The 11,543-nt window shown below is 40.4% G+C and overlaps 1 protein-coding gene across 1 annotated transcript in view; it reads left to right on the top strand.

The window, feature by feature from the left end:
• The first annotated feature begins 1,482 nt into the window (after window positions 1-1,482).
• Window positions 1,483-11,543, top strand: part of ASXL2 (ASXL transcriptional regulator 2) — a 134,384-nt gene continuing 124,323 nt past the window's right edge. The window contains exon 1 of the mRNA XM_086700170.1: window positions 1,483-1,833. Within this exon, the coding sequence (XP_086556296.1) occupies window positions 1,777-1,833 (57 nt within the window). The 5' untranslated portion in view covers window positions 1,483-1,776. The remainder of the gene's footprint in view (window positions 1,834-11,543) is intronic.

Raw genomic sequence — 11,543 nt, 5'->3', positions numbered from 1 at the left:
ATGCCCAAATCAATTATGCTGTTATGGAGCTGTTTGATCAATGTCTGAAGTTGAAATATAAGGAAGTATCTAGATGGCCTCTCAAACTCCCTATTAAGACTTTTTTTGGGGTGGCATTTGGGTTTCTCAGTCGGTTAAGCATTTGACTTTGGTTCAGGTAATGATCTTACCGGTTCGTTGGTTTGGGCCCTGCATCAGGCTCTGTGCTGACAGCTCAGAGCCTGGACGCTTTTTCAGATTCTGTGTCTTCCTCTCTCTCTCTGCCCCCTCCCCACTCACACTGTCTTTCAAAAATAAAATAAACACTGAAAAAAAAAACCCAAACCTTTTTTTTTTTTTTTTTTTTGGTAGAACAGCCCCTTTTGAAAAATTGAGAAAGTCATGAGTTCTTTTCTCAAACATGCACAATTACATTAAAATGCTGTTCACAATTTTAGGGGGTCCATGGGGTTTTGAAACCTAACCATGGACTCCAAGTAAAGTATTGCTCTCACCTGTCTTTCCTCCCAAGAGGCAGCCCAACTCTTAGTCCTATTTTAGAATATAGTATAGGGCTAAGTTTACTAAACTAGATACAACTTCTGAAAGCAGATGGATTTGGGAGAACAGTAGGCGTTACTGCATATTCTTTTTACCTTGCAAAGTATAAAAACATGCGATGGAAGATGCCACATTCTGGATTTTCCAGGAGGCTGTTTGGACCCTACAGATAATAATTTTTGACTACAGACAGCTGACTCATTCAGCAAATATTTACTGGGTGCCTGATATTTATAGGCACTGTGCAAGTGACTAAGGTCCCCAAGAAAGAAAAGACACCATTTGGGTCTTTGATGAGACTATTCACTTGAAAAAGTGTGAACGCAGTTACTGGTGGCCTTTAAGAAAGGGCTGAGGGGATCATCTTAAGTTTTAAAGGAATTCCTGGAGATGGAAAACCGGCTCTTGAGCTGGCGCCTTGATTCTTGGTTTCCCCACAGCCTAGAATGGTGAGCTTGGCAGGTCGAACTCAACTTGCCTCATCTATCCAAACGGGTTAAATGAGCAGACAAAAACTGTTGCAAATCGTCACAAAGATAACCTTTGTAAACCTGTACATGCACTAATGAAAAAACACAAGCACGAGGCTTATTGAAAGCGATAGCTAGGAAAGTCGCCGCTTGGGGGAAAAGCACGGCTCTCCCAAGCCTCTACAGCCACCAAGGCGCCCGGCACGCGGTCAGAATCCGTTCAATAAGCCTTCCGGGACGGATCAAGTTCCGCTTCCGCAGGCAGATTTTCGCTGTAGGCGTGAGCACTGGACGCTCGACGCACTTTAGCGTCGGACCTCCCTCCCGCGCATGCTCCAAAGGATAGGCAGAGAGCGGAAGGGCGGGGGAGTGACGAGACGCAGCGGACCGTCGGCTCGTTCGTCCTGCAGCCCCGCGCGGGAGGCGGGGGCGCGCGCGCACGTTCGCGCGTCCGGCTGCGTACAGTAGTGACGGCCGCGCGGGAGCGGTCACGTGACCGCAGCGGCTGCCTGTACAGTAAGGACCCAATATGGCAGCGGCGGTAGCAGTGGCAACGGCAGCAGGAGGACCGGCCGCCCCATAGACCCCCGCCCCCCCCCTCCGCGCACCACCCCCGCCGCTTCCTCTGCTTGGGTGCTCCTCGGACCTGACTTCCCCTTTCTCCCACTTTTCCCGGCACCGCGGGAAAAGCATCGCAGGGCAGAGCAGGCAGGGAGGGCGGCCGGAGCCCGGACACGGGAGCCTCCCAGTCAGTTCAAGACCCGACATGAGGGAAAAGGGCCGTAGGAAGAAGGGCAGGACCTGGGCGGAGGCCGCCAAGACGGTAAGGGGGAGGGAGCGAAGGGGAAGCCCGGGAGAATTTTGTTCCCTCGCCGCCTGCCGGTCGCAGGGGAAGGGAGGTCATTGGCCCAGCGACCCGGCTGAAGGGGGCACAAAACCGCGCGGAGAGGGCGGCGGTTAGTGTCGGGGTTGTGATCCCTGTGGGAATGGAGGCGCCCAGCGGAAGAGGGTCGCCGCGGGGCTGTGGCTTCTCCCTGCGTCTGCGACGAGTCCCCTTGGTGTTTTGAAGCTGCCTCTCGGGGTCACGTCGCTCTCACCTCCACACTGAGGTAGCCCCCGCCCCGGCATGGGGAAGTCTGTTGTGCTTGCACAGTAACCGGTTCTTCTCCCTTGTGCGGCTGAAGAGCCCCCATTGGATGCAGATAGGAGAAGGCTTGTGCGTGCACCCAGCCCCGGAAAGAAGAGAGGAGCGCTGGATCTTGGTAGAATTTACCCGCTATAGCAGACATGCCGCCTGACCCCGGGTCCCCTGCTCGTCTGGGCTCCCGGGTCCAACGTGAGGTCACGAGGCTCTTGTTTTTGTTTGCTGTTGAAGCTGAAAGTGCAGGAGGTGTTTAGAAACGAAGTAACAGGTGGGACTTGTAGAATTTTTTTTTTTTTTTTTCTGTTTCCGTAGAGACCTACTCTGAACAAGGCAGCAATGCATGGTGGGACGTGTAGTTTACCCGGCCTTGACTTTTCCGTAGCTAAAGTGATGGTGGCCTCACGAAGTTGTGATTAGTGGGTAAAATTGTCATTTCCCCCCACTTCTCCCCCCCCCTTTTGTTATAACGAAATTTAGAGGTAGGTTTTAAAAAATGGACAATTTAGGAATGGTGAGACTTTTATTACGTTGTATGAAAAAAACGAAAAGCGTGCATGTATGTAGAAATAAAACGTTGGGAGATGCAGCAGAAAAGTTAGAGACGTAAAACAGCATTTTAGTGTTGGAAAGTGAGAAAGTGGAGGCATTATCTTTAATGGTGAATCATGTCAATAATACTTGTATAATATGAAGACCCCTTCTAAATGAACCTTTATGTGATGTATGGTTTATTTTTTAAATGATTTTTTTTTTTCTGATTACGAAAGTAATAAATGTTCACTGTGGGAAAATTTGGAAAATTAGAGAAACGTATAAAGAAGAAAATAAATCACATATCTCACCCCTCAGTTATATGTTAATGTTTTGTTACATTACCACCCATTCTTTTTTATTTCCCCAAATTTGGATTCTGTTGTTTATTCAATCTTGTGCATTGTTGTAAACCGTGTGTATTTGTTTTGTAAATTTTATGTGATAGGGGATTGATGAGTCTTAAGCTTGTATTTCTGTTTTAGTTGGAAATGTGAAAAAGTTAGTGAATAAATAAAGGCACATTTTATTTATTGAGTGTTTTCACTTAACAGTCTATCTTCATAATTGTGACTGTGCTGATAGTTTCCTTTAAAAGATAAAACTCTAGAAATAATTTTTTTGGTGTGGGGAAATTGCTTCTTCACAGAAGACTGTTAGACTTTCTTCTACTTGATGAATACCTCAAGACTTTTTCGTTTTATTAAAAGAAGGATGGCAAATTGTAATTATAGGTAAGCAGAGCACAACCCTAATATATTAATTTATTTCAAGTCGCTAGAATCTTAAGAGTATTTTTTGCATTATGATCTCTTTGGATAAAATAGTCTAATCGTTGGGAGATTGTGACAAGTAGGAAAAGTTTGCATCTGCTGTTTAGATTTTCCTATAATAGGTTAATATATTTGCTCATTTATTTTTATTTGTTTTTATTTTTTCAATTTTTAATATAAATTCTAGTTATATTTGCTCATTTATAATAAACATTTCATGCCGTAGTTAGCTATGTTTAAAAGATGGAAAGGCTAGTTTAATAAGTAGAGTACTGAGTGAGTTCTTGAAGGGATCAGAATATTAGTGGTTTGGTATTTTTATTTGATTCTGACAAATGTAAAGCTTCAATCTAAGTTAAAATTAGAATGATAGTGGTGACACTAAAACTTTTTTTTTACTAGCAGGCAAAATCTAAAAAGCACCCTGCTCTGGTTCATTTTACCATCTGTAAAGTGAGGAATTAAACTAAACCTCTGCATTCAGAAGATTTCCATTTGTAAGAAGGACTAGGTAGAAGTAAATGTAGGGGGAATAGACAAAAGTCAATCTTTAATATTTCAGAATAATGAGATCAGAAAATTAGTGTTTTGACAAACGGAAGTAACTTTGACCTAAATTAAGAAATGTTGCATATATTTGTAAGATCAAAACGACTAGGAGAAGTAAGTCTTAAGAAACTTATTTCAAAAAAAAGAAACATTTCATAGGCGTTAGGGTCAAATGTTCTAGGAACAGTTTCAGCAAGGAAAGAATAAAATTACTTACGAAAACGAGCACTATCTGCTTCTTTTTTCATTGTGTTCTTGGTACCTGCATTGTAGGGCTGTCCTGTTTTAGGGAGCACTATTAAAATGAGGTTGTATTTCTGACCAATAGTATAGCAACAAATAAATAAAATTAATTATATGTATATGTACATGTTTGATGTGAGGGTATGCATGGAGGTGAGAGCTACATGGATTGATGTAAGGTTGTTACGAACAACCTGAAAAAGCAAGATAATATTCATAATTACTGTATAATAGTAAAATTATATCAAAAGGCTGATTAAATGTAGAACATACAGACTAGTTCCAATAACTAGGGACAGCGGAGAGAGGGATGATGGAGTTGAGATTCTGTAGCACTTGAATGCTCATTCACTGTACTGGACTGTCTCCCTACTGATTTTCTATTTGCCCTATATAAATACACTAGTTATTAAAAAGCTTTACTTGAGTATTTAAAAACATTTTTTTTAAGTTTATTTATTTTGAGAGGGAGAGTGCATGTGCAGAAGGGGAGAGAGAGAGAGAAAGAACTCCAAGCAGGCTCTGTACTGTCAGTGAAAGGACCTGGATGTGGGGCTTGAACCCATGAATCCATGAGATCATGACCTGAACCGAAATCAAGACTTGGACACTTAACCCACTGAGCCACGTAGGCCCCCCCATTGTTACTCAAGTATTTTGTTAACAGTCTTGGATGTTTTCAATTTTAAGGGTAGCAGTGATGGTGATGAAATGATTGGGAATTAGATCTATAGTGTTTGGTTCGACTTGAATACAAAGATTTGTAGTAAGCCAGAGATCTTGAGAACCATTGCACTGACTTTAGAACTGTGCTCAAAGTTAAGCTCATGCTTTAAACACACACACACACACAACAAAATGAACATTGTATCATCTAAATATTTAATGACATCCTTGAAGAATTTAGCTGTTTTTGCAACAGCAGAGCTTTGGAAATACTACAATCTTGTTGATCCTGTTTTCTCTTTTGACTTTTCCCTTGTTACTCACCACAACCAGGGAAGCGTTAAAAGGGGAAAATGTCCTAAAAGGACAAGTTAGTTGTGATTGTAGGTGGAAAGGATAGGGAGGCAACCTTAAGAGATTCTATACTAGAGGTACCTTTGGATATCTTGGGAGCAAAGTGGTCAGGGTACGTGAAGTGAAGTATGGGTGTTAGAGGTGAGCACAGACTGTCTTGTATAGGTCTTTAGCATGTGATTTGTGGGCAGAAGATTTCCCTTAGTGATTAATGTTATTTTGAATGTACATAGGTTTTTATTTTTGACATTTGCCTGAAGTCATTTAACTTTAGGAATAAGATGGAAGGTAGAAAAAAAAATCTTTTCTTAAGTTAATTTATTTATTTTTTTGAGAGAGAGGGAGAGAGTGAGAATCCCAGGCAGGCTCTGTACTATCAGCATGGAGCCTGATTTGGGGCTCAAATTCATGAATCGCAAGATCATGAACTGAGCAGAAACCTAGAGTTGGACACTTAACTGACTGAGCCACCCAGGCGTCCCTAGGACATTTGTAAACAAGAAGTAATACTCAGAGGCTAAGAACTTTTGTGGAGGAAGTATAGAAAATGGAAAATAATTTAAAATATGATAAAAGTATATAATGAATAGAAAGATGTTTTCTAGAAAGATGTTTAGGAAAACTTCTTAACAAAATGTACTTTAGTAAAAATAGAAGTCTTAGAAATTTTCTGTACCCTTAATCTTTACCATCAGTCGTTTTTTTCTTAAAAATTATGAATACAGGGGCGCCTGGGTGGCTCAGTCGGTTGGGCGTCCGACTTCGGCTCAGGTCATGATCTCGCGGTCCGTGAGTTCGAGCCCCGCGTCGGGCTCTGTGCTGACAGTTCAGAGCCTGGAGCCTGTTTCAGATTCTGTGTCTCCCTCTCTCTCTGACCTTCCCCCATTCATGCTCTGTCTCTCTCTGTCTCAAAAATGAATAAACGTTAAAAAAAAAAATTATGAATACAAGTACAGACTTAAAAGCCAAGCCTGGTTATATCCTCTTGGATATATATTGACCAGGCCAGAGTCCTTTTTAGTCTGTATTTGTATTGTATTTGTAGTAGTATTAAAATCTCCAGAAAGAGTGTGCATCTTGGAAAAAGATATTACATGTATTGTTTATAGACTGTTGGAGGTAAAACTAGGCAAAATCTTGGAATATATAGAAAATAGAATGAGAGAGCATTGTAAGGGGCATGGATTAAAAATTGACAAACTGCTGTGATCCATAATTTTCAAAATACCAAGTGCACATTTATATTTATTATTTCAGCTTTATTGAGTTACAATTGACATAAAATTGTAAGATATTTGATACGTGTATGAAATTGCTATCTGCAAGTCTGTTTGTGCTGGGTGATTTGATGTAACTCTTGACTGATGTTCCTTCTTGCCATAATATTAAAGTTCCCCTGTGTTTTGCTTCTTGAATTCTGTGTTATTTCAGTTTGTCTTTCCTTCTGTCTTGTTTTTATGTGCCTGTCTTAAAAGCCCACAAACCTCCTAACAACTGAAAAAAAAAAAAACAAAAAACCTCTTTTGAGCACATAAATTAAACATTTCTATGAAAGGTGCTGCTGCTACTGCATCTCCTAGAATTCTGACAGGAGCTGAGAAAATAGCATCACATTTGTAGAATGCCTTGCTATTTCCTCATCTGCAGACTCTTTTTTTCTTAAAAGGCTGTGCAGTTTCGCTGTCGGTGAAAGGGCATTTATGTTTTTACTATAAAAGCTGTTTGGAAGGAGGCCAGTGTGTGGAAGATACAACTGCAGGGAACTCATCAGTAGGGTTCAATACCTGCTATCTTTGTCCTTTTTACCAAAGACCTCTGAATGCCTCTCTAGTACTGTAGTCTTTCTTTCTTTTTTTTTTTTTTTTTAAATTTTTTTTTTCAACGTTTATTTATTTTTGGGACAGAGAGAGACAGAGCATGAACGGGCGAGGGGCAGAGAGAGAGGGAGACACAGAATCGGAAACAGGCTCCAGGCTCTGAGCCATCAGCCCAGAGCCCCACGCGGGGCTCGAACTCCCGGACCGCGAGATCGTGACCTGGCTGAAGTCGGACGCTTAACCGACTGCGCCACCCAGGCGCCCCTGTAGTCTTTCTTTCTATATTGCATAGAGACCAACCTCAGAGTTTATAGTAATGTGCAATTTAGTAATTTTATTTTCACTTATTTTATTTATTTTTCTTTTTAAAGATTTTGTTTTTCAGTAACTTCTACACCACCGTGGGGCTTGAACTCACAACCCTGACATCAAGAATTCCATGTTCCATCCACTGAGCCAGCCAGGCGCCCCTTTAGTATTTTTAATACAGTTTGATTTATCCATCATGTTTTTAATGTTGTTTTAAAAGGTTATTGAATATACTAAATTTTATTATTTTTATTTAAAAAATTTTTTTTTAAACGTTATTTATTTTGAGAGAGAAAAAACATGAGTTGGGGAGGGGCAGAGAGAGGGAGAGACAGAATCCCAAGCAGGCTCCAAGCCATCAGTTGAGGGCTCGATGTGGGACTGGAACTCATGAACAATGAGATCCTTACCTGAGCCGGAGCTGAGATCAAGAGTCAGACGCTTAACTGACTGATGACTGAGCCACCCAGGCACCCCTTTAGTATTTTTAGTACAGTTTGATTTGTCATGTTTTTAATGTTGTTTTATTTTATTTTATTTTTTTTAACGTTTTATTTTTATTTTTGAGACAGAGAGAGACAGAGCATGAATGGGGGAGGGGCAGAGAGAGAGGGAGACACAGAATCCGAAGCAGGCTCCAGGCTCTGAGCCGTCAGCCCAGAGCCTGACGCGGGGCTTGAACTCACGGACCGCGAGATCGTGACCTGAGCTGAAGTCGGCCGCTCAACCGACTGAGCCACCCAGGCGCCCCTTTAATGTTGTTTTAAAAGGTTATTGAATACACTAAATTTTAGAATTTGACTTAAAAACACCGGTTTGAGTTACTTTGAGTTTCTATTAAAGTTATATAGGCTCATTTATTTTTTTTAAATGTTTATTTTTGAGAGAGAGTAGAAGGGAGGAGCAGAGAGAGAGGGGGACAGAGGATCTGAAGCAGGCTCTGCTGACAGCAGACAGCCTGATGTGGGGCTCGGGGCTCATGAACCATGAGATCATGACCTAAGCCGAAGTCTGATGCTTACTGACTGAGCTACTGCCTAGGTGCCCCTAGGCTCATTCTTTAAAAAAAAAAAAAGAGGAACAGAAAAGTGTAAAGAGTTAATCTTGGATGAGTCATTCTAATAAAAACAAGATTAAATGAAAGTCTGCATCCTGAAATATTGACGATATTTAGTTACCATACTGAAATTAACTACAGTTGATAGTTCAAATATAGCTTTCTGGACTTCTAACTCTGTATGTAGAGATAATACATAAATATGTATACCTATTTATATTTTATATACAGTTTTGCAACTTGTTTAGTTGTGAATATCATGGATACCTTTTAATGTCTTATGTATCTGCCTCATTCCCTTAAATGTTTTAATATTCCACTGTTTTTATTTATTTATTAAACATTTTTTTATTTTTATTTTTTAGTATTTATTTATTTTTGAGAGAGAGCAGGGGAGGGCAGAGAGGAGGGAACGGAGTATCTGAAGTGGGCTCCATACTGACAGCACAGAGCCTGATGTGAGGCTCGAATTATGAACCGTGAGATCATGACCTGAGCTGAAGTCAGCCCCTTAAATGAGCCACCCAGGCACCTTGATATTCCATTGTTTTTAAATGTACCATCATTAAAAAAAAAAAAATCAGTTATTTATTTTTTGACTTATAGGCCATTTATTTATTTTATTTTGTTTTTTAAGTAGGTTCCATACCCAATGTAGGACTTAAATTCATGATCCTGAGATCAAGAGTCGCATGCCCCACCGACTGAGCCAGCCAGGCACCCCGATGTATAGGCCATTTATAGGGTTTTTTTGTTTTGTTGGTTTTTTTTTTTTTTTGCTGTAACAACTAGTTCAATATATACATGTGGGCATATGCATGTACCTTGTATGTCTGGATACATGTACTTTTGTGTGAGTAGAATAGTTAAGAGTTTGTAAACTTGGGTTTGTGCCGATTTATATTCCTCTCGAAAATGTTGAAGGTTACTGCCTTTTTCCTACTTTTCTCTAATCCAAGGAATATATCAATCTTTATTCTTTGCCACTTTGATATATTAAAAAAGCATTTCTTTTGTTCAGTGGAACTTGATGGAAATGTTCTATATCTGTACTGTCCAAACACAGTAGCCACTTGTCATATGTGGCCATTTAGCACTTGAAATGTGGCTAGTGTGACTAAGGAACTGAATTTTGAATTTTATTTAATTTTAAGTTTAAATAGCCTTATTTGTGGGGGTGTCTGGTTGGCCCAATCAGTAGAGCCTGTGACTCTTGATCTCAGGGTCCTGAGTTGGAGTCTCACGTTAGGTGTGGAGCCTATGTAGAAAACAAAACAAAACAAACCTCAGCAAATAGTCTCATTTGTTTAATGGCTACCATTATTGGACAGTGCAGGTATAAAGTAACTTCCTATACTTATTGACTATCTGTATGTTTTTCAGTAAACTTGGCTGTTTAGATCTTTTGCCTTTTTTTTTTCCTGGTCCCTTTTATACTAATTGTTTTTTTAAGTTTTATTTATTTAAGTAATCTGTACACCCAACTTGGGGCTCGACCTCATGACCCCGAGAGGAAGAGCCAGCTAGGTGCCCCTGTACTAATTTCTAAGGTTGTTTTGTAGATTAAGGAAATAGTTTTTTGTCATTCATGTTGCAGATCTCTTTCTCATTTTTGTCTTTTGATTTGACTGATTTATCCTTTTTTTTTTTTTTTTTTTTTTGCTGCCTGGACCTTTTTTATTTTAATGTAAACAGTTTTATCAATCTCTACCTTTTATGCCTTTCTAGGCTTTGAGTCCTGTTAAAGAAGATTATTAAAGATTGTAAATAGAGTATAAATTTTAAAAAATGTTCAGCTTTGGGGCACCTGGGTGGCTCAGTTGATTAAGCGCCTGATGTCAGCTCAGGTCATGATCTCATGACTCATGAGATTGACCCCTGCATCGGGCTCTGTGCTGACTGTTCAGTCTGGAGCCTGCTTCAGATTCTGTGTCTCCCTCTGTCTCTGCCCCTTCCCTGCTCACACTCTGTCTCTAGCTCCTTCAAAAGGATATAAAAACTTAAAAAAAAAAAGTTCAGCTTCAAAGACATATTTTTCCTAAATATATGTTTCATTGTGGACAAATAAGGGGAAATTCAGTTTTATATATCAGTAAGATTGTGTCCCTTGAAGGCAGAAACTTTTGTTTTTAAAGTTTTTCTTTTTTAAGTTTTTTTATTTTGAGAGAGAGAGAAAGAGAGGCAGAGGGAGAGAGAGAATCCCAAGCAGGCTCTGCGCTGTCAGTACAGAGCTTGATGTGGGGCTTGAATCCACAAACCATGAGATCATGACCTGAGTCGAAATCAAGAGTAAGCCACTACTGAGCCACCCAGGTACCTTGAAGGGCAGAGACTTTTAAATGTTTCTGTCTGCAGAGCTTAACTCACTTTTTTGCACATGAGTGCTGAATCTTTTTTTTCTTTACCTTTTTTTAAATTGGAGATAAAAATGAAGACACTGTTCTCTTGAGTGAGTGCAATTTATTTTTTTAATTTTTTATTAATGTTTATTTTGAGAGAGAGAGAGAGCAGGGGAAGGGCAGAGAGAGAGAGAGGAAGAGAGAGAATCCCAAGCAGGCTCTGTGAACTCAGCTTGGATCCCAATACGAGGCTTGAACTCACAAGCTCTGAGATCATGATCTGAGCAGAGATCAAGACTGACGTTGAACCGACCGAGCCACCCCATTTTGCTTTATGTTTTTGAATGAGAAAACTATTGTGAACATGTTCTTTCTTAGCAAATAAGCACAGAGATTTGAGACTATTCTAATGAAAAGCCCTTTAACCTCAGGGACCCCATTTGCCAGTTGTTTCCCAAGGTGAATGTGGAATCACACAGAGACTTCAACTAGCTGTGAACAACTTTTAAGAACTCACTGAAAATCCTTTTCCTGCTCCAGGAGATTCTGCACAAAATTCCACTCTTGACTTAGACATTAGGAACTGCCTATAGAGAGGGCCATGAGGCAAAGAGTGGCAGAGAGAGAGCCTCTAGGAGCTGAGTGACTCCTGGCCAAAAGTCAGCAAGGGAACTGAAAGGGACTTGAAACCTGCCAACAAATAAGCTTGGTAGTAGGCTTGGTAAAGAATCCCAAGCCTCAAATGAGTTCA

This window comes from Puma concolor, chromosome A3 (genome assembly GCF_028749965.1).
Source record: "Puma concolor isolate L17-30 chromosome A3, mPumCon1.1.hap2, whole genome shotgun sequence".
Taxonomy (NCBI): domain Eukaryota; kingdom Metazoa; phylum Chordata; class Mammalia; order Carnivora; family Felidae; genus Puma; species Puma concolor.
The sequence above is the reverse complement of the archived record's forward strand: the minus strand, read 5'-3'. Positions and strand labels throughout refer to the sequence as shown.